This window comes from Pinus tabuliformis, chromosome 7, assembly GCF_031772625.1.
Source record: "Pinus tabuliformis cultivar Carrire ecotype Pingquan chromosome 7, CPIR1, whole genome shotgun sequence".
Lineage (NCBI taxonomy): Eukaryota > Viridiplantae > Streptophyta > Pinopsida > Pinales > Pinaceae > Pinus > Pinus tabuliformis.
The window spans coordinates 635,540,478-635,564,835 of record NC_142293.1 but is presented as its reverse complement, the minus strand read 5'-3'; the positions used below and the strand labels follow the sequence as shown (position 1 = coordinate 635,564,835).

The 24,358-nt window shown below is 37.9% G+C and overlaps 1 protein-coding gene across 1 annotated transcript; it reads right to left on the bottom strand.

The window, feature by feature from the left end:
- Window positions 1-23,631: 23,631 nt before the first annotated feature.
- Window positions 23,632-24,126, bottom strand: LOC149249048 (uncharacterized). Its single transcript, XM_089451831.1, has one exon. The coding sequence runs from the start codon at window positions 24,124-24,126 to the stop codon at window positions 23,632-23,634; it is 495 nt and encodes a 164-aa protein (XP_089307957.1).
- Window positions 24,127-24,358: the final 232 nt, after the last annotated feature.

The following is a 24,358-nucleotide window of genomic DNA, read 5'->3' as shown; positions in this document are numbered from 1 at the left end:
ATTTGCCTCTTGGCATGCCTCAACCCCTTTACAACTTGTGTATAGTGATTTATGTGGTCCACTTCCAGTTGTTTCATTCTCTAGCTACAAGTATTTATTAACATTCTTTGATGATTTCTCCAGGCGCGCTTGGGTATACTTCTCAAAACTCAAGAGTGAAGTATATAACATGTTCTTGGCCTTTAAGGCCTTTGTTGAAAAACAATCTAGACATCAAATTCTTAAGCTAAGATCTGATAATGGCGAAGAATATGTTAACAAAAAATTCATCAACCTTTACAGTGAGCACGAAATTCAAAAGCAACATATTGTTCGATATACTCCACAACAAAATGGTGTAGTTGAAAGGAAGAATCGCACCTTAAAGGAAATGGTTAATTGTATGCTTCAATCTAAAGGACTTACTCTTAGTTTTTGGGCAAAATCAATTAACTGTGAAAATTACATAGTAAATCGCACTCCTACTAAGGTTTTAAAGAATATCACTCCAGAAGAAGCATGGAGCTCAATTAAACCAGATGTAAGTCACTTTCGTGTTTTTGGAAGTGAAGCATGGGCCCATATTCCAGATGAGAAACATAAAGCTTTAGAACCTAAGAGTGAAAATTGTATTTTTGTTGGATGTTCTGAAGACGTCAAAGGATATAGACTTATTCCACTTAAGTCAAAAAAATGTTATCATTAAAATAAACGTAAAGTTCGTTGAAAATATATCTGCCTACAAGCCTAGTTCGGCAAATGTGCCACCTCTCTCTATCCCTTCTACTTTTGAAAATATTTCTTCTTCAGATGATGACAATGAGGGTGACAATCCTCCCCCACCTTCTCAGGATCCTCCTTCATCTCCTCATCTTCCAAAATGGGTCTGTGCTACTTCGGATGCAACAGGTTCTCTTGCAGGTGAGCCTATAGATTAACGATGTACACGTTCTCAGTTTGATAGAGCCTCTTCTTTAGTGGCTCAAGCTTCAACGAATTTTGATCCTGACACCTTTGCAGAAGCTTCAAGCCATCCAGATTGGTACACAACTATGAATGAAGAATGTAGTGTTCTAGCTAGGGTACTAGACTTGACTATATTAATTATCGACCAGGATGCGTAAGCTTAGAGGCATGCGTCTAAAGTATATAGACATAAAGGATTGTTGACTAGGTGGTTATGATGTAGGTCACAGGGCTTCTTTACGGAAGACTGGAATATGTCACCTATCATCCAAACACTCGGTCACTCTGCTAATATACCTGATTACAATGCTATCATTAAATGCATTTACCAATTCACACACTGAAACTAAACACTGTGTATCACTGCAGCAATGATCTTAATCTCCTTACGAAGATATTACACATAAAACCCTTGTTCAGTAAACACCCAGTATTCACTAATATTTATACAATATCAAAATATACAGAGGTTATAAAGGAATTGTGAAGTGAAAACAAAGTTTATGACAGTGCTTTGAAAAGACACACAGGGATCGAATCCCTTACAGGACGCACTTCCAGATCTCAGTGATGACTGTTCAGCATTACCATAAACGCAAACCAACCATAAGCGCAAACCATATACATTCAATGGAAATCAAAAGCTATGGAAATCGAAACCCAAGTAATTGTAACTGCTGTGCAAACCATTTAATACCTATTGAAATCGAAATCAAACCATACGATAACCTAAGTGCAAATAAAATGAAAGAACAGTATACCGGTTGAGCGCAGGGCCCGTCCGCACTCCAGAGGTACACTGGACTATAATCGACTGAAGATCAAATCAATGCACGAGACACAAATCGGAACTGTAACTGGTTCTTAGTATTAAGTTTCAAAACAGAGTCTTTGGAATGATACAACGATTAACCTTCATCCATTACCCGGACTGTATTTACATAACTATGTCATTAATGAATGTACATTCGGAATTCGGCTGTTGCCGCTTTTATTACATCGAGCTTTTTCAAAATGTTTCTATCCTAACTAATTTCAAAAAGAACAAAAACTAAATCAAGATAGAATGAGCTGATGTTTCTGCCTTTGTCGCCAGTGTGCCATGCTTTGACCTGAGTTGACCGCGCATGTAGGAGGGTCGATTCGGCTGCATGATAGGTGTTTGTCCATCCTTGGACATTCTATTTTTCACCCATGCCTTTCGCTCCAGTCCAGCTGCTGTGACACATGTCAAACAATGAGCTGATTACAGGATGTTGAGACTTCCTGTAATCATTTCACCAAAAACTTCTAATTCTTCAACATAAGATTCCTAAATCAATTTCTATGCATTTTAATAACTATAAGACTATTAATAATTAATTTTCAAGGATTCTAAGGAATATATGATGAAAAGGAATGGGTAAATGACATGTTTTTAGGAGGAAAAAGGGGTCTTGGGATGATACCAACATCTCTCCCCGACTTAAGGAATTAGCATGTCCTCATGCTATCCCCGAAGTGCTTCCCTTGAACTCTGTCCCTGACTGGATCTCTGCTGCCTTGAGCAATGTGTCCACATTCTTTTTCACTTGGTTTTCCTTCTGACCCTTGAGCTCCTGCTTTAACTTTTTGTATTTTTCTTTGAGGGTCTTCTTCTGATTGTACCACTTAGTGGCCCAGTTAGAAATCTCAGTTTGCTCAGCCTCCAGTTCACTGATTCCCTCCTTCAACTTTTCATTCTTCTTCTGAGTTTCTTTACTTTGCGCCCGGAGCATTTCATTTTCCCTCTTGATGACTTTTTCTAACATATTAGCTTCCATGAGCTCTTCCTTTAATTCTTCAATTTGTTTTTCCAATTTATTTTGTCTCTTAATGGGAGGTGGTGAACATTTTTCCTGCTGATTATTGTTTTCTACCTCTACATCAACTTTTGGTCCTGGTAGTGAGTGGTCACCACTCTCAACATCCATTTGTGCAGGTGCATTGGATTCAAGCTGGTCTTCTTGCAACTGGGCTTTTGGTGTCCTCCTTGTTCTCCGTGAGTAAGTGGTGAAAATTTTATCTTTCTCGGCCCTCTTAGCATCTTCCTTTTTCATGTTCCTGGTCCTTATGCTGCCCACAGGTAGAGGTGCCTTGCTGGCTTTGGATACTGGAATTTCTTCATCAATGTCCTTCATGAACCCTGAATCCTCTTGCACTTCTTCTTTATCTTCTTCATCTCTAATTTGATTAACAACAAGGAATTCTTTCCATGGTTTCCCTCTTCTGTGCAATTCATGCTCAATGAGAATTTTAATCAAGCCAAAGTGATACAGGCTCTTGTCTTCATTCCCCTTCTGCTTCTGAATAGTCTTGGACATCTTGGTTAAGCTTTGTAACAGAAAATATGGTACACTGATAACACATTGTTTCTTCAAATGGAGGAGTAGTTTAATGTGGTATAAATAGACAATACTGTAGCGGCCTTCACAGGTTATGAATTTTTGAAGGATGTAGACCATCTCATCCCAAGGATGCATCAACCAGCTTCTTGGAACACCCTTCTTCCAGTTCACTGATGAGACTCTAGATCTAGACATAAACTGTGTCCACGATTTTTCTTTAAATTGCTTGGTTTTAAAATATTTCTCCCCTTCTGGACTAATCCCTATTGCCTGAGCTATAGTATCCTCTGAAACCCTGAATGAGAAGTTACCTATCAAGGCTTTTTCTCCATTGAAGGTGAAAGCAAATTGCTTGGTAACTTCCTCATTGCTTCCATGGAATTTCTCTAGGAATGGTAACCACTGTATTTCTCTAAGAATTTCGATGCAATCCTCATGATATTGTGAACTATCGAACACACTCGGTTCGACCCTATTAGTCATGGTGGCAGAGGGTCGTGCTTCTAACCCTTCTCTGTTTATGTTCTTACAATTTTAACAAAGAAATTTCAAACTGGTTACCTGGTATATCGCTTTCCTTAGTCTTCAATATGATGCTCGGTTGGTCGACTGTATGATGACTGTGGTGGAAATCGCAACAGGGTGGTTATACTTTCTCTTTAAGCGCTCACTGCTCCCATTCCTCACTGAATAAGTCGGACCCAAATGATAATAATCGAACCTAAATGATAATGCTTCTTCCGGCGCTCACTGCTCCCGATTATACTTTGAAAATTATGGGAATCAAGTGCGAGAATGACTGTGGGATAACCGGCTGTACTCACTTCACAGCATATTCATTCATTTGAAAACAGAGGAGTGTTGTACGCTTACACAGATGTCACCACAAGAACGCTGGGAGCATGTATATATAATGCTGGGTATGGTCTCGGGAAGTCCCTTGAATCATTGGGTACGTTGGGTGGTGGAATTATGATTTGGCTGTGTGGAATGAAATAGATAGGCCGCTTTACATTTGTCCCTTTACTTTATATTTAAAAACATAATCCGCCACGTGTCCCATTCCAGATGGCATTCGGTCGGATGGAGGATGTTGGTATGACTGTGGGATGTATGACAAGGTTGATGTATTGATAATGGGTTTTGGAAGTATGAATGGGTTGATGTTATGGGAATGATGAGAATCGGTGGAATAAGGGATGATAGGAAATGTAGATGTCCTTGAAATCAATCATAACAGTTTACAGTTATCAAAGTTACATTAAAAATCAATCTTAAGAAATCAAATGTTTAAGAACAAGAAACATATTACTCTTTTGTCGGTCATTGTTGTATTGACATGCTGAGTAGCTAGTCCCTTTTTGACTGTCCTTTTGCTTGTTGTAACAGGTCCTCTAAGGAAGATTGAATGCACAGGTCCTTTGAGAAAAATTTGAAGATATAACAGGTCCCTTGAGAAAGATTGAATGTAATAGGTCCCTTGAGAAAAATCGAAAATGTTCATGCAACTCCTTATATTGATACAGGTTCACTGAGCTTGTGCCTTTGATGGAGTCTTGATGCCCAAATCCTTGTAGAGACTTGATGAAATTCTGTTGAAGTAGCCCTTGGTGTCAATTTCTTTAACAGGTCCCTTCTGAATGTTTTAAACAGGTCCCTTACTGCTGGTGTTGGTAGCATAGTTGTCTGGACAAAACAGGTCCCCCTGCATAATGTTTATAACCAGGTCCCTCTGAGATAAAACAATGACAAAACAACTTATTTATTGAAGTCTGGAATGCTGGAACAAGCTGCTTTGGAAATTTACAGTGAAGATATAGAATAAGAAATCTTTAAGAATTTACAATGGAGAGATAAAAGAACAAAGTGCTGATGCCTCTCTCCCCGACTTAAAATTTTGACTTGTCCTCAAGTCATGATTCAGCTGATAAAGCAAACTGTAAACAAAAGAAAGAGAATTCATACCCGCCAGAGACTGGTTTTCAAGTAGGAATTCGAGGTTAGAGTGTGCCAGAGACTGGTTTTCACATCTAACCCATTATTTTTTATATTTTTTTTCAATTTTTTTTTTTTAGTTTTTGTTTTATATATTTTTTTTATATATATATATTTCTTTTTTATTTCTTTTTTTAACTTTGAAATTGAAAGGAAATGAAACTAAGGCAGTGATACTGCAGCTGAGGGCTGCAGTACCTCAACCTCTCTTTGCTGAGATAGGGTATGGAGAAAATCTTGCTTGCTGATGGGCTTGGTGTAGAGCTTCAGGCGATGACCATTGACTGTGAAGGAGTGACCTTCTCCATCAATAGTTTTGAGCTTGACTGAACCATTGTCATAAGCCTGAACAATTTCGTAGGGGCCCATCCAATGGGTGGTGAACTTAGCTTTATGATCTCTGAACTTTGAGTCAAAAAGCAAAGCCCAGTCACCTTCCTTAAACTGCTTCTTCTTAATATTTGCATCATGCCACTGCTTCCTATGTTTTTGCATGAGAATGGTGGTTTCTTCTGCTTGCTGCCTCATCTCATCCAGCTGGTTCAACTGCTGAATTCTTTCTTTTTGTGCTTGGTCCAAATCAATTTGTAAATCTGCAGCCAGTTTAAAAGTGTGTATTTGGAACTCAATAGGAAGCATTACCTCTTTACCGTACACCAACTGATATGGTGTAAATCCTGTAGTATCTTTCCAGGTAATCCTGTAAGCCCAGAGTGCTTCTTTGAGCTTCTCCTCCTAGTTTTTCCGGTTCATTGCAATAGTTTTTGTAATGATGCCTTCCAAGGTCTTGTTTGTGGATTCCACCTGCCCATTGGCCTGTGGATGGTAGGGGGTACTTTTCCTATGCTTGATTTGGTATCTGTCTGTGATGTCCTTCACTAGCTTTGAGGTGAATTGAGTACCTTGATCAGTGACAATTTCCCTTGGTACTCCATACCTCACAAAAATCTCCTCAAAAAGGAAATTGACTACTGTGTGTTCGGTTGCTCTAACCAGTGCTTTTGCTTTAGCCCACTTTGTGACGTAATCAGTACATACTAAGATGTACTTCTTACCATTGGAGGTTGGGTTAATGGGTCCTATAAAATCTAGAGCCCACTTGTCAAATGGCTCTAAGTGAACTTGGGGCTGAAGGGGCATCTCATCGGTAGCTATGGGCCTGCCCATTCTTTGGCAGCTGTCACAACTCTTTACATACTTCTTGGCATCCTTGAAAATGGATGGCCAGTAGTATCTAAGAGTAAGAACTTTGAATGCTGTCCGCTTCGCTGCAAAATGCCCACCACACGGTTCATCATGGCAAGATTTTAAAATATCAATGACCTCATCATTTCTTACACATCTCCTAATTATCATATCAAAACCAGTGTAAAATAAATTGCCATTAAGCCATGAATATCTAGCACTTTGTTTGACCAGTCTCTTCCGTTCCTTTGCAGTAAAGTGTGGAGGTGTCCTTCCTGTAGACAAATAATTGGCCAAATCAGCATACCAAGGAGTTACTATGGAAATTGCAAATAAGTGTTCATCTGGAAAAGAATCTTCAACTGGAACAACCTCACCTGGATTTTGTAGTCTAGAGAGAAAATCTGCCACCTGGTTCTCTTTGCCTGGTCTATCTAACACTGTGATGTTAAATTCCTGTAACAATAGTAACCATCTGGTAACTCTGCCACTAGTTATTGGTTTATTCATCAAATGTCTAATGGCCGAATGATTGGTATGTACAAAGACTTCATAACCAGTTATGTAATGTCGGAATTTATTCACAGCATAAATAATGGCAAGTGTTTCCTTTTCTGTAACTGTGTAGTTGAGCTCTGCAGGTGTTAGATTTTTACTAATGAAATAAATGGCATAAGTACAAGATTCCTCTTTTTGGCCTAAGGATGCACCTGCTGCAGTGTCGGATGCATCTGTAAAGATATGAAATGGTAGGCTCCAATTAGGCCCTCTCAAGACTGGTGCGGTGGATAGTTTCTTTTTGAGTTGTTCGAATGCTTGTTGGCAGTTCTCATTCCAGTTGAAAAGTACATCTTTGGTTAGAAGTTTAAACAAAGGTAAAGCTATCTTACTAAAATTTTCAATAAATCTGCGATAATAGCTTGCATATCCAAGGAAACTTCTTACCTCTCGTTGATTCTGTGGAATTGGCAAATCAGCAATAATCTCAATCTTGGCTGGGTCAACCTGGATGCCTTGAAAAGAAATATAGTGTCCTAACACTATCCCTTCGTTTAACATCATAAAGCACTTTTCATTGCTGAGGGACAGGTTAGCTTCAATACATCTTTTCAAAACCCTCTCAAGATTTTCTAATGCATGTTCAAATGAATTGCCATATACTGAAAAATCATCCATGTAGACTTCAACACAATCATGAATTAAATCAGCGAAAATAGCTAAGACAACTCTCTGAAATGTAGCTGGAGCGTTACAAAGTCCAAATGGCAAAACATTGTAGGCATAGGTGCCCCAAGGACAGGTGAATGTGGTTTTGTCCTGGTCTTCAGGGGCTATCCTGATCTGGTTGTAGCCACTGAAACCATCAAGAAAAGAAAATGATGATTTGCCAGCTAGGGTGTCTAACACTTGGTCAATAAATGGCAGTGGGAAGTAATCTTTGAGCGTTGCTTTGTTCAGCTACCTGTAATCAACACAAATGCGACACTTACCATTCTTCTTGGGTACTATCACCAATGGGGATACCCACTGACTGTCAGAAATAGGATATATAAAATTAACTCTCAAAAGTTTTTGCAACTCCTCTCTGACAATATCTTGGAGCATGGGGTTCATTCTTCTCTGTGGTTGCCTCACTGGTTTAATGGTGCTATCTGTATAGATGTGGTGAGTACATGTGTCGGGGTGAATCCCATGCATGTCGGTATAGTCCCAAGCAAAGGCTTTTTGGTATTTCCTCAAGAGTTTAATTAATTTCTCTTGTTGAGATGAGTCTAGGTGATTGCCTATGTTCAAAGTTTTCCCTGGACTGATCTCTATGATCTGACTCGGTGTATTGGTGATGGATTGAACTGGAAAAATGTCGTGAAATGTAGTTTGCAATGATTGGATAGAGCATGTTTCTTGAAAGTTTTGAGCCAAAAGTAAATCTGCAGCATGATATTGTTCATTTCTCAAATTTTCAGACATATCAGGTTGAGAAAGAAATAATTCTACCAAATCATTATTGTCTTCCTGGAAATCATAGATTTGGTCAATGCTAAAAACAGATTGTACTTCCTATTTATCATTAAATTTATCATCAAGCCACAAGTTATGTGTTACTGCTGTGATTGTGCCGATGGATAAAGGGTGAGTTGTTTTCTTTCGGTCCCCCTTGAAATGATCATGTTGCCTGATCGACATCCTATAAATGCATCAGCAGTCGCTAACCATGGTCTACCTAGGATGATAAGGTGTCCTCCTAAATTGGATTTGGGTTGAAGGACTAGGAAATCCACTGGATACTCCCAAGAGTCCAGTGAGACAATGATGTCTTCCAAAATCCCTTTAGGAATGACTTTGGACCTATCAGCTAGTTCTAGAACAATCGTGGTATGTTGCAAATTCATGAGCTGGAGTGTTCTCATGGTTTCAAGAGTCATGACATTGATTGCAGCTCCAAGATCTATCAAAGTGTTTGGAATCCGTATGTTGTTAATGATGGTGGTCACTTTGGGAATGCCAGGATCAACATACTTCTCCATGGAGATGGTATTGGTCATAAGGCCTGCTAAATTTCCTAAAACATGAATGGTTTGAGGATCAAGTCTTTTCCTAGCAGGCTTCTTGAGGCACATGTCTTTGATCGCTTTGGTATAGATAGGAATGTCTTTTATAGCTTGCAGCAGTGGGATTTTTATGTAGACATTTTTAAGTTCATCCAAGACATCGAATTGTGGGGTAGACAATGGTGGTTTTACTTGGACCAATCGGTCTGGAAAAGGTGGATGCAATGGTTGCATCTGTTTGTCTTTGGTATCACTGTTTGGTTTTGTTTGATTTGTCATTTCATTTTCTTTTTCTGAGTTTTCTTCTTGCTTATCTGTTATTGGAGAATCCTTGTGGAGCACCCTACCAGACCTCAAATTAATGTTTTGCAAAGGCAGTGTGGAATATGAGGTTCCTTCCTCTATGTTATAGGCTGGCCTCTCTGCTCTATTATTCGGATTTGGGACTGTTTGAGCAGGAATTTGAGTGGGTCTGGGAGGTTGTGAGTTAGCTGGAAATTGCAATTGTGGTGCATTTATTGGTGGAGGAGCAGGCAGTGCTTGTTGAGGAGGTTGGGGCTGATAGACAGCTTGCTGATATGGCTGATATGGTTGAGAATGTGATGGATATGGCTGTTGGTATTACTGATATGGTTGTGAGTAAGGTGGGTATGATTGAGGATATGTATTATAAGATTGGGAGTACTGATGAGATGGTCTCCATTGGTTTTGTGGTTGGTTCTGGTGCTGCCATGGCATGGGTATATTCCATGAGTTTTGTGCATACATTTGATCATTCATAGGAAATTGCAGATTTTGATTTGGAAACATACCTTGGGTTGCTGGCCGTGGCTGCCATGGTCGCTTTGTGCCCATGTAATACACGTTTTCCATCTCTGTATTGGCTGCCATATTACAGTTCTGCAAAATTTTAACTTTAGGACAGTTAAACATATCATGATGTTCGGTACAGAAAGCACAAACTTGGATATTCTCTAGAGGGCAATCTTTTAATGCATGTTTCTTTCGGCACTTTGGGCAGAAGATAGCCATGATATGATCTTCATCTTCTTGTTTATTTTTGGCTTTTAAAGTGTCAATTTGGTTCCCTAGAGTGCTTAACAAATCTGTTTTAAACTCTTCTAAAAGATTCCCTATCTCGGCCCTAGTGACACTTGCAGAGGCAGATTTTGTGACCCTTGATGACAGGCCTCTCTTTCCCATTTTAGCTTTACTCCTTGAATACTTTTCGCACAACTCAGCGATTTCTTCAAAGGGTAAGGCAGAAATGTCACCTTTGCCCATTAAGTTGAGATCATCCATGTATTCCTCTCGGATACCTTTCAAGAATATTGTGCGGACCAGATCAGGAGGCATAGTTCGGTGTTTAGATTTTTGTAAGTTGTAGACAAACCGTTCTAGATATTCCTCTAAGGTTTCATCCTCTTGCTGACTCATTCTAAAGATATCATCTTTAGAGTCTTTGGATCTGCAATAAGGCTGATATTTCCTTAGAAATATTCTCCTCATACCGTCCCAATCAACTATAGCATGCTCACCTAACCCCATGAACCATTTTAAGGCTGATGCCTTTAGTGTGGCTGGGAACAATCTAAGCCTATGGGCATCATCAGTATAGCCATAAGTTCGACATACAATGTCAAACTCGAACAAGAATGAGTCCGGATCCTCTGAGGCCATACCATAGAAATTTGGTAGGACGGATGGGGGTATGTTTTTCATTTTGATCTCCTCATCCTCCTGTGGTTCATGTATAGGGAACTTAAAAGTTGATTCTTCTTCATCTCCTTGGCGTGGGACTGATCCAGATCCTTCCTCAGCCATTCTAATTGGTCTTTCTATGTCAGTGTCACTTGGTGGAAAAAGGAGGAAGGAAGATTGTTCGGTAACTGTACTACTTTCTCCTTGTGTAGAAGATTTAGGAAAGTGCTTCTTCTGCGATTTATGTGTGAATAAAGTTTCCCTCTCAATAAGAGTAAGTTTCTGTCCTGAATAAAATTTTTCTGCCAATGTCTGGATAACTTCTTCAGCTGGTGTTGTATTCCCTAGAGAGTCTGCTCCTGATGATGATGGGTTAGTTTTTAGATGGTGGGGGGTTTTTACAAATCTCCCTTGACTGTCTCTAAATCTAGGCATAAATGAACATGATTTCTAACTGTGTTTTTGTTTATTTTTGTGTGTTGAATTTTTTTTTTCTTTTTGTTTGAATCCTTTAAGTACGCCTCCCCGAAAACGGCGCCAAAATGTAGTGTTCTAGCTAGGGTACTAGACTTGACTATATTAATTATCGACCAGGATGCGTAAGCTTAGAGGCATGCGTCTAAAGTATATAGACATAAAGGATTGTTGACTAGGTGGTTATGATGTAGGTCACAGGGCTTCTTTACGGAAGACTGGAATATGTCACCTATCATCCAAACACTCGGTCACTCTGCTAATATACCTGATTACAATGCTATCATTAAATGCATTTACCAATTCACACACTGAAACTAAACACTGTGTATCACTGCAGCAATGATCTTAATCTCCTTACGAAGATATTACACATAAAACCCTTGTTCAGTAAACACCCAGTATTCACTAATATTTATACAATATCAAAATATACAGAGGTTATAAAGGAATTGTGAAGTGAAAACAAAGTTTATGACAGTGCTTTGAAAAGACACACAGGGATTGAATCCCTTACAGGACGCACTTCCAGATCTCAGTGATGACTGTTCAGCATTACCATAAATGCAAACCAACCATAAGCGCAAACCATATACATTCAATGGAAATCAAAAGCTATGGAAATCGAAACCCAAGTAATTGTAACTGCTATGCAAACCATTTAATACCTATTGAAATCGAAATCAAACCATACGATAACCTAAGTGCAAATAGAATGAAAGAACAGTATACCGGTTGAGCGCAGGGCCCGTCCGCACTCCAGAGGTACACTGGACTATAATCGACTGAAGATCAAATCAATGCACGAGACACAAATCGGAACTGTAACTGGTTCTTAGTATTAAGTTTCAAAACAGATTCTTTGGAATGATACAATGATTAACCTTCATCCATTACCCGGACTGTATTTACATAACTATGTCATTAATGAATGTACATTCAGAATTCGGCTGTTGCCGCTTTTATTACATCGAGCTTTTTCAAAATGTTTCTATCCTAACTAATTTCAAAAAGAACAAAAACTAAATCAAGATAGAATGAGCTGATGTTTCTGCCTTTGTCGCCAGTGTGCCATGCTTTGACCTGAGTTGACCGCGCATGTAGGAGGGTCGATTCGGCTGCATGATAGGTGTTTGTCCATCCTTGGACATTCTATTTTTCACCCATGCCTTTCGCTCCAATCCAGCTACTGTGACACATGTCAAACAATGAGCTGATTACAGGATGTTGAGACTTCCTGTAATCATTTCACCAAAAACTTCTAATTCTTCAACATAAGATTCCTAAATCAATTTCTATGCATTTTAATAACTATAAGACTATTAATAATTAATTTTCAAGGATTCTAAGGAATATATGATGAAAAGGAATGGGTAAATGACATGTTTTTAGGAGGAAAAAGGGGTCTTGGGATGATACCAACAAAGAATATTGTTCATTATTGGCAAATGATACATGGGATCTTGTTCCTCTTCCAAAGGGACGAAGACTTGTTAGATGCAAATGGGTTTACAGAACCAAGTTTGGACAATATGGAAAAGCTGATAAACATAATTCTCGTCTTGTTGCTAAGGGATTTTCACAAGTTGAAGGAATTGACTATACTGAAACCTTCTCTCCTGTTGCCAAAATGAACTCTATCCACCTTGTTCTTTCCCTTGCTACCTCTTTCAAATGGGAAGTCCATTAGATGGATGTTAAATCCACCTTCTTGCATGGGGACTTGCATGAAGAAATATATATGGAACAACCTCCTGGATTTATACAAATAGACTCCAGCCTTGTATGTCGGCTTAAGAAATCTTTTATGGTCTCAAGCAAGCCCCTCGAGCTTGGTATGCCAAAATGGATAGCTTTCTTTTAGATACTGGCTTTTCTAGGTGTCATTCTGACAATGCTGTCTACACCAAGAAAGTGGGTAAGTATCTTATCATTCTTGTTCTTTATGTTGATGATCTTATCCTTATTGGTAGTGATCCCAACCTTATAAACCATGTGAATTCCACCCTAAAAAACAGTTTGAAATGACAGATTTAGGACACTTGCATTATTTTCTTGGTCTTCAAGTCTTGCAATCCAAGGAAGGTATTTCCCTTTCCTAGTCCAAGTATGGTTGTGATCTTCTACGCCAATTTCACATGGAAGACTGTAATCCAGCCCCTTCTCCCTTTTAGTCTAGAGCCAAAATTTCAGTCACTTGTACTTCCCCTGAAGTTGATGCTACCTTATACCGTCATCTTGTAGGAAAAATTTTGTATCTGACTCATACTTGTCCTGACCTTTCATTTGCTATTGGACTTATTGCTTGGTTTATGAAAAACCCACATGAAAGTCATTGGAAAGTAGCTAAAAGAATACTTTGTTATGTTCAAGGTACATTTCAGTTTGGGATTCATTATAGTGCAGAAGCATCTCCTATATTAGTTGGTTTCACTGATTCCGATTGGGCTGGTGACCCTGATGATCAGAATTCTACTGTAGGTTATGCCTTCACTCTTGGTTCTGGACCTATTACATGGGCTTGCAAGAAAAAAAGTGCCATTTATCTTTCTTTAGCAGAAGAAGAGTATCGTGGCGCCATAGAAGCTAGTAATGAATCCCTATGGCTTCGTCAGATCCTATCAGAGTTCGGCTTTCAGCAGCAGCATCCGACTACAATTTGGTGTGATAATCAAAGTGCCATTAAACTATGCAAAGATCCATTCCAACATCAGCGCAACAAACACATTGAACTACACATGCACTTTCATCAGAAAGCTCATTCATGACCATGTTCTTGAGGTGAAATATTGTTCAACCGATGATCAAGATGCAGACATCTTTACAAAGGCTCTCATGAAGGCAAAGTTTACTAAAATTCAATTTATGGTTGGAGTTCAAGAAGTTGTCGCTAAGGGTGGATAGGCTCTAATGCCTCCTTCCTTCTCCTATTGTGTCATATTTGTACATTCTTCAATCCTATCCCAAGATGTTCTTAAGGGCAGATGTTAGGATATTCCAACACATAGGAAATAGTTAAGTATAACTTGGTCTACTGTAGAGTTAGGTAAAGTGTGTTTCTTTACTATGTACATTTGTAACTTACAATATGATGGTCACGATATGTTCTAGAGATGAAGTGATCTGATGGTTCATTCTCTCCTCGGTATTACCGACACTTGATCTGTGGCTTAACCCCTGATTGGTCCATGATCTCTATTTAAAGAGCATGGAGGGTCATTTGTAGGGTGACCATTCATGAGAGAAGCTTATGTAAATTTTATTTCTTTTATTAATAAATTTCTTGAAGTGGTCACGTTGGCTTAGACTGTGAACTGTTTCCCTCTTTGAGGGTTTTAAGCATGTCAAGAATACTAATGTATTGATTTGTGATTTATTTATGAGCGATGTCCTTTGGTGTTCTATTTGAGGAACTTACCCTGTAAATTCCTACATTTTGCTGGGTTCAAAGGCACAAAGGAAGTTTTCCTCTTCAGTTTCCTTCTCGGACCTGGGATTCTAGGCCCTTGCTGTTCTGTTACTGGGTTTTCTAGAGGTGGGGCCAGAGTAGGATTTACAATATTGTCCTAGGTTAACTGCTACTGGGCCAGTCCAAGTATTATAAGAAATTTAATCGGTCTGTGATGACTGATAATGGTGCGTGGGTCCTTCGCTTTCCTAACTTGTCGAGCAACAACATGTAATAGAGAATTCAAATAAAACGACAAATTAACTGAAATTTTCTGTTTTAGGATGACTAACAATTTGAGTTGACAGGGCTTTACCACATCTTAGCAACCATTGCATGCGATGTACCATTGCATGATGACTTCCAACTCCTACCATGGCTGTCTTAACGCTGAAGGGTGAATTCCTTTCCCTGTTCGCGCTAATTGCTCATCCAGGTCCTGGAACACTACAACCGCATTATGCATAAGGACGTGTTTGCCTATCCACTTTGTCCCCTCAGCCAAAATTCCAGTGACTTTGGCTATGAATGCTTCAGAGACAGTTATATCCCTGCCTCTTATTGTGGTGCTGCCATTTTGCAAATTCTGCAAGAATTCAAGTGTCATTTCTTCGTGAAATCCCTATAATGTATTTAGATATTGAAGCCATCCTACATGCTCGAGAATTGCACGAGCTTGGTCCAATACCATGAGTACTGTGGGCTCATTTCAGATAGCTCTACCTCCCATGGATGTTGTGTTCCTGTGACTGGTTCTCCTGCATGGACTTCTCCTGCTCTTTCACAATTTAGAACAACAACAAAGATCGTTAAATCAATTAATAGGAAAATGACGTTGATTTGGGAATTGACAACATATACAGTCAAGTCATTTGTTTCATCAACCATTTTTTACGCAGGCTCATAATCAATTCACATTCCATCCATAATGGTCGTCATCATTTCTCGAATTGGAAATACCTTGATAATTATTATGCATATCCAATCATCATGCAACCTTTACCCAAAAATCAATTTAATAATTAGCATTCAATTATCCATAACTATCACACACGTTGTTCATACGCAGACCATTCCCCCTCAAATGGGAAAAAGGACGTCCACATCTGCCAAGCATGTGAAAATCAAGCACATGAATTGAGGATTCATAAATGTAGACAACCAATCTAGAAAAGCGGCACAATTTATGACAAAGCAATTAAAGCAAGACATGTATTAGAGGTGAAAATGGCCGAAAAAAGATAAAACAAATATCTAATTTATTATGTGAAAAGATTTTCACCTCAAGCGGTATTAGTAATAAATGCATAATTGGCGATAAGTAGTAATCTCTGTCATGAAATGATTGGAAAAATATAATATAATGAATATATAACATAAGTTACCATGCATATTGGCTTGTAAGAGTGTTGTTCAAACGAGAAACCTTTTTAGAAATGAATCCATAGGTGACAACAAAATAGAGAGCATTTGGTAGTGTAAGATAATACTCCAATACTATAAGTAGAGCCACTGCTGCCAGCAGGCGTTCATAGCCTCAACAGGGTTGCTTTTTAACCCCACAAATGAGCTAAATTTCTCCTTTTAGTATGTAGCTGATTCTTCTTTTTGTGCCATAAAGAGACCACTATGCTGGCATGGTGACCAAATGATCATAGTGCCATTAACCAAGATATAACAAAATGATCAGGCTGGTTTGTAATGAGAACAACTGTCCTTTTGATAGTTTTTAATCATCAAGAAGGTCATTACCTTGGTTTGGTAGCCAAAAATGGAATGTCACCTATTACATCTTTATGATCATGGTATGCTGGCTCATGATGAGACCCCCTATCCTCTTCAAAACAGCATTCATTGCATTTGCATATTTCTTTATTTTTATTTTCTCATCTTTTGATGCTTTTATAAAAAGAGGGAGGCTCATTTGCTTCTTAAGAGTCAGGGATGGTGTAAGAAGTAAAAAGATGCCAAGGAAAGGGTATACTTTTACCCTCATCTCATCATTTCGAAGGGATTTGTCCATTTGAAAGTGTGATAAATAAGCCAACATGGTTTTAAGTAATGAATCATTTTATGATGTGTCCAAAAAATGATGTCTAGTCAGTCATTATAGAGATGCACCATATCAACTTTTGGATAAAGATAACCATCAAGAGGCTTCATAAATCATAATAGTGTTGACATTACTATTTTTCTTTATGTTAGGCACAAATCCACTCAGATGGTGTTTATTCAAAACATAAAAGAAAAAGAAGATGGCACAATGATCGGAAATGAATCAATAAAAGAAATCACAATTCGTCCTAAAATAAACACAAAAGTGTTGTTCAATTGATTGAACAACAATCGTTCAATCATTTGAATAGCAAAATTGAAAAGAAAAGAAAACTAATGTTCAATTGATTGAACAACAATCGTTCAATCGATTAAACAACAAAATCGAAAGGAAAACATGCAAGAGTGTCTTTCAAATTATTGAAAAACAATCGTTCAATCGTTTGAACAAAAAATATCAGTAAGAAAAAAACGCAAAAGTGTTGTTCAATCGATTGAACAACAATTGTTCAATCGTATGAATAACAAAAATCGAAAATAAAGACTCAAAAGTATTGTTCAATCGATTGAAAAGCAATCGTTCAATCGTTTGAATAACAAAAGTTGAAGCTAAAAAGTCAAAAGATCTTGTTCAATCGATTGAACAACAATTGTTCAATCGTTTGAACAACAAAAATTGAAAGAGAAAAAAAACACAAAATCACCATTCACTTGATTGAACAACAAGCGTTCAATCGTTTGAACAACGAGAATTGAAAAATAACAAGCGCAACAGTGCTGTTCAATCAATTGAACAATAATCATTCCATCTTTTGAACAACAAATATCAGTAAAGAAAAATGAAAAAACGTTGTTCAATCAATTGAACAATTGTTCAATCGTTTGAACATCAAAAATTTTAAAAATAAAAAACGCAAAAAATGTTGTTCAATCAATTGAACAGCAATCATTCAATCGTTTGAACAACGAAAATTTAAAAACGCAAAAAGTGATGTTCAATCGATTGAATAACAATTGTTCAATCATTTGAACAATGAAAAGGTAAAAATGAAAAATGCAAAAAATGTTGTTCAATCGATTGAACAACAATCGTTCAATCGTTTGAACAACGAAAATTTAAAAGCACAAAAAGTGTTGTTCAATCGATTGAACAACAAACGTTCAATCGTTTGAACAATTAAAATTTAAAAACACAAAAAGTGTTTTTCAATAAATTGAACAACAATCGTTCAATCGTTTGAACAACAAAAATGTAGAAATGAAAAATAAAAAAGTGTTGTTCAATCGATTGAAAAACAATGTTCAATTGTTTGAACAACAAATGTCAACAAGAACGCAGAAGCGTTGTTCAATCGATTTAACAACAATTGTTCAATCATTTAAACAACAAAATAAAAAATGCAAAAATGTTGTTCAATCGATTGAACAACAATTTCCACACACAAAAATAAGTGTTTTTCAATTGATTGAACAACAATTGTTTAATCGACTGAACAACGATGCACACATAAACATAAGTGTTGTTTAATTGATTGAACAACAATCGTTCAATCGATTGAATAACAATTACCAAGCACTTAAAACAAGAAAAATCCTCATATTTACATGGTGGTACCTAACTGAATTACAATCAATCAAAAATAATATACACAATATTTACAAAAAAAAAAAAAACTCAATTTTTTGAAAGAAACGTTGTTGGGTCATCACTCTCTACAGCTAAGATTTGCATTGAGGGGTCCTGCCATACCTGCTGGTAGAAAGACTTCTTGGTGAGTAGTTTGTGGTAAAGACGCACCTGATTCCCATTCACCTCAAAAGAATGGCTAGACCCGTCAATGGTAGTCAAAGTAAGAGTGCCGTTGTTATTGATCAGGGATTAGTATTTTAGCTAAAAAATTGAAAGTGCTCAAAATTGCTTCAAATCTAAATGACTAGATAGAGTTTGTCTCCAGGATTCCAACACCATGAATGGTTTGAAAAATCGACATCGTATGCAAATTTAGAGCTTCTAAAATTTTGGTAAAAAAAGAGCCCTGCGGGATCAGTCCCCACCCCATGTGACCAAGCGCCCGAACCAAGAGCAAGGGGTCAACTGTTAAGAGGGGTTAGTGCACCACTAACTAGTTTAGCATTTAATTAATCTGTAACTATGTTGGCGGAATTTATGGTGGAGCCACTAAAATCTGGAACTGCCACCAAACTTGGCGGACTTAACTAGCAGTTCTCCAGATTTAGCGGAGGTTTTGTAGGAAAAACTATTTGAGCCATAACTTACTCAATTCGCAGCCAAATTTCGAAAATGAATAGTCATTTCTGGCTAATTGGCATGTTGGAAACTCATTGGAGTAGGTTTTAGAGGTAGAAGAGGTCATCTATAGGTGTTTTTGGTCACTTGAATATTTTTGAAGCCTAAGGCCACCAAGTGTTGAAGGCCATTCCTAGAGAAGCTGGTAACCAATTTGAGTAAAAAAATAGTAATTTTTGATAGATTTGAATTTTTTAAACTCATTGGAATAGGTTCCAAGAGGATGAATGTAACAATAATTTGAGCACTATTGAAGCTAATCCAAAGGCCCACACTATGAAGCTAGACCAAGGAGATGTAGCCTAAGAGGACTAAACTCCTTCAACAAAAACTTGTGTATTGAGCTCTGTTATTTGTGCTTGTTGTGTTTTTAAATGCTTCTATTCAGCCATTTAAATTCATGCTTTTAAGTTCATGAAAAACACTAAATTTCACCAAGTTAGATGAAATTACAATCACATGCTCAAGGATAAACTCTTTATGGATAAGCAAACCAAAGAAAAGAAAATTTTATATCTGGAAATGATACTAGCAATCAATTTCAAATCAGGTAGGTATCAAAGCACCAGGTTTCTTGCTTGATTTTCTTGAAGGGTTTAATAGTTGCAATTGTTGTTATGATTACAAGGTTGAAGTTGCAGAGACGAGAAGGGAAGTTATCGATAGTTAGTCCTGAGATTGAGACAAGAAGGAAGAAGGTTGAGAAAGCGTCATCCTCACCCAAAGGACCACTCAAGGCAGCACCTGGATCACCTCAAATTCCATCTCCATCAGTTGAGATAGAAGAGGCACAGATTTCACAAGAGGCAGAAGTGATTAAAGAGGTACAATCAGTACAAATTTCTAAGCTTGAATCCATAGTCATTATGTCTAGAGAAAGAGAGCATGAAGGTCCCTCTTCAGAAGACGAAGAATTCAAGAAATCTTTATATACTTTGACTGAGATGGTTAAAGTCCTCTATGAAGAGAGGAACACCAGAATGGTTGGAGAGAGTTCTAAACCTCCACATGGAGAAGGAAGCTCAGAGGACAAAAAGGACGAGAAGAAGGATTCGAAAGGGAATGGTGAAAAGCCACCTCCATCTTCACCATCCTCATCATCTCCATCATCTCACACAACATCACAACCACCACTACCCATACTCATTCCAAAACCCCAAAAGGAAAAACTCCATTACTGAAATTGGACATAAAATTCGAACTTCCCATGTACAATGGAGAAGTGAATGCAGAAAAGTTGGACAATTGGATTCGATAGTTGGAGGTATACTGCAGAATTTAGAACCTTCAAGAAGATGACATAAAGATCTAGTTGGCTTCATTGAGGCTAGAAGGAGCTGCACTAGTTTGGTGGGAAGCAAAGACTCAAGAGGAAATGTGAATCCATGGTAAGATATCCATTTCTTGGGTTGAATTTGTTTTTGCAATTAAAAGAAAGTTTTATCCTTTAGCTTATATGAAAAAAGCCATTATGAGTTGGCAAAACTTTAGGCAACTAAAAGGCCAAACTGTCCAAGACTACACTCAGGAGTTTAGGAAGAGGGCTTTATTGTTGGGAGTAAACTTGAATTCACAAGACACACTCTTGAAATATATTGGAGGTTTACATTCCTATTTGCAGCATACTATCCTTATGCTTAACTCAAGTAACTTAGATGAAATATGTGTGCAAGACACACATCTTGAGGCAAGGGGAAAAACATAGAGGATAAAGGTGAAAGTGAGGGTAAGGGAAAATAGAAGGGAGGAAAATGGAAGGGAAAGAAGAATGCAAGTATAAAAAAAGAGATGGAAAAACTCACATGCAAAAACTATTCAAAGATTGGCCATGATGAAGACCACTGTTGGCAACTTCATCTAGAATTAAAACCAGATAGATTGAAAGCCAAAGAGAAGGGAAAATTTGTTTCTATAGCTGAAAAAGACTTAGGGTCAGATTCAGGAGATGAGACAAAAATTACAGCTATGGGTTTGAAAGGTCAACATGTTGAAAGTATTAGTTCCTCAAATAGTCACAACAACACTCCAAATGAAGACAAAAGGGAAGAGTTGTTCACTGTCAGAGTAATCTCAAATCATACCAATATTGATGCACTCTTTGATAGTGGATCACAAGCAAACCTAATTTTAGAAGACTTAGTTAAAGAGCTTAAAATTGAAACCGTACCACATCATAAACCATACCCTTTGGGTTGGATAGTTAAGGATGCCAATTTACAGGTTTCAAGGAAATGCATTTTTAGATTTGCTATTACTGCAAACTTTGTTGATGAAGTCGAGTTAGATGTGGTTCCACTTGACATTTCTGGAATTATCTTGGGAAGTCCATATTTGTATGATAGAAAGCGGTGTTTCATCACTATGAGCACACATATCATTATATCATTTGCTTAAAGATGGGGTGAAGTATATTGTGAGAGCTCATCACAAGAAACTGAACATTTATTTAGTTAATGCAGGGAAAATGAAGAGGCTAGTGAATGCAAGTCAGAACTTGACATTGTTGATGATCAAACAAAGAAATGTTTTGAATCATACTTTTCATAAAGATTCTTATATTTGTAATGAGTTGTTTCAAAATGATAACAAGTTGCCCTTGAGAGAAGGTGAAAAACAATTGCAGCAACCAACATTGGTGTTGAGTATATTGAAAACAAGGTGAAAGAAGTTGCAAAGGTCAAAGAGAAGAGGACAAAGTAGCTTGGAAAAGAAGGCATGGGTTTCACAAATGTTCATTGCTAGTTTCCAAAAGGCACAGTACAATGGCGAAGAAACTTGGGCAAGAGTCGACTCAAGTACAAGGCAAAATCAACTAAAAATTGCCATAGAGACAAAGTGCAAGGTGAGAAAAATTCCAAGTTTCCTTTGATTGTTGAGAAAGGTAGGAACAAGATGTTTTTTGCAAAATTATATTGCTGTTCTGAAAATTCAAAAATATTGTAGCATGACGTTGTCAAAGACATCAATAGATGGTCGTGAGAATCAAGGAAAAAATTGATTTTTTATGAAAAACTCTAAATGATGAAATTAGGAAAATTTCAATGGATAAAGACTGAAATGATGAGGGAATAGTCCCCTCATCAACATAATCAGTGGTCAAGAGAGATTTTGGGGTCCAAAAGGCTTCTAGTGGGGAGGAATGATCAGGGATCAATATTTTAGCAAAAAATTTAAATTGTTCAGAATTTCTTCAAACCTAAATGAATGGATAGAGTTCATCTCTAGGATTCCAATGCAATGAACGGTTAGAAAAGCCGACATCATATGCAAAAGTTAGAGCTTCTGAAAGTTTCGTAAAAAAAAAGCCCTGCAGGGCCAACCCCCACCCCATGTGACTAAGCACTCGAACTAGGAGCTAGGGGCCAACTGTTAAGTGGGATTAGTGCACCAATAATTAGTTTAGAATTTAATTAATCCGTAATTAAGTTGGTGGAGTTTATGGCGAAGACACTAAAATCTGGAATCGCCAACAAACTTGGCGGACTTAATTGGCCTCCAAATTTAGCAGAGGTTTTGTAGGAAAAACTGTTTGAGCCATAACTTACTCAATTATCAGCCAAATTTCGAAAATCAATAGTCATTTTTGGCTAATTGTCATGCTGGGAACTCATTGGAGTAGGTTTCAGAGGTATAAGAGGTCATCTACATGTTTTTTTGGTCACTTGAATATTTTTGAAGCCTAGGGCCACCAGGTGTTGGAGGCCATTCCCAAAGCAGCTGGTAACCAAATTGAGTAAAAAAATAGTCATTTCTAGTATATTCTAATGTTTTAAACTCATTGGAATAGGTTCCAAAAGAATTGGATGCATGTAACAACAATTTGAGCACTATTGAATCTAATCCAAAGGCCCACACTATGAAGCTGGACCAAGGAGATGTAGCCCAAGAGGGGTGAATTCCTTAAAAAAAATTGTGTATTAAGCTCTGTTATTTTTGTTTGTTGTGTTTTTATATGCTACTATTCAACCATTTAAATTCATGCTCTTAAGTTCATGAAAAACACTAAATTTCACCTAGTTAGATGAAATGCCAATCACATGCTCATGGATAAACTCTTTATGCATAAGCAAACCAAAGCAAAGAAAATTTTATATCTAGAAATGATACTGGCACAAACATTAACTAGCAAGCAATTTCAAATCAGTTATGTACTTCTTGAATCTCAGAAGGGTCGAGCCATCTTGTTTGCAACTTGCCCGGAAAGTCTTAGAATCTGGAGTCGTAAAGGAGTGCCCAATCCCCTTTTTGAAATGTCTTCTTTTTTATGAGGCTGTCGTGCCACTTTGCCCTTTACTGCTGAATAATTTCAATACGTTGCAAAGCTAGCAGTCGAGCTTCATCTAGTTTGTTGATTTGTTGAAGTCGCTTGGTTTGGGCTTCTGTTAAATCCAGCCCCACTTCCTAAGTCGTTCTTATAGTCTTTATTTCGAATTCGATAAAAAAAATAGGTTCTTTGCTGAACACAAGCTGGTACGGAGAGTATCCAGTAGTATTCCTCCAAGTCATATGATAGGCCCACAAGACCTCTGATAGTCTAGCAGCCCAGTCTCACCGATGTGTTGAGACTGTTTTTGTCAGAATCACTTCAATGACCTTATTGGTACTTTAGACCTTCCTGTTCGCCTGCGGGTGATATGGGGAAGTGATCCTATATGTAATGTGATGGTTTATGAGAGTGGCAGTAATCTTGTGTCCTATGTATTTCCCTCCCCCATCTGTTATCACTTCATGCGGTAAACCATACTGCGCGAATAGTCCAAACAGGAAGTTAATCACAACTTCCTCTATGGCTCTTGATAAATCTATTGTTTCCACCCATTTCGTCACATAATCTGTGGCAACCAATATGTAGGATTTTTTATTCGATGGTGAATGGAATGGGCCAACAAGTCCAATGCCCATCATTCGAAAGGTTCTATGACTAGTTGGGGTTGCAGCGCATTTCATCATGTTCGCTAGGTCGGCCCTTCCTTTGGCAGCTATCACAAGCCTAGGCATGTTTCTGAGCATCTTTAAAAATAGTGGGCCAATAATAGCCCATCTATAGTACCTTATGCCCTGTCCTTCAATATGCAAAGTGTCCACCGCAGGGCTCGTCATGGAAAGCTTTCAGGATGTCATAAATCTCATCCTCGAGAATGCATCTGTGTATACACATGTCAGACCCTGTGCGAAAAAGATATCCACCAATCCAAGAGAATCAGGTGCTGCGCTAAACAATCTGTTTCCTCTCCCTCGCTATCAAATGCTTGGGCAGCTTCTCTACTGCCAGATGATTTGCCACATCTGTGTACCATGGCATCTTGACTATCACGGCAAACAAATGTTCATC

Coding starts and splice junctions, on each gene's coding strand:
- LOC149249048 (XM_089451831.1), bottom strand. CDS start 24,126: ATGACGAGCCCTGCGGTGGACACTTTGCATATTGAAGGACAGGGCATA.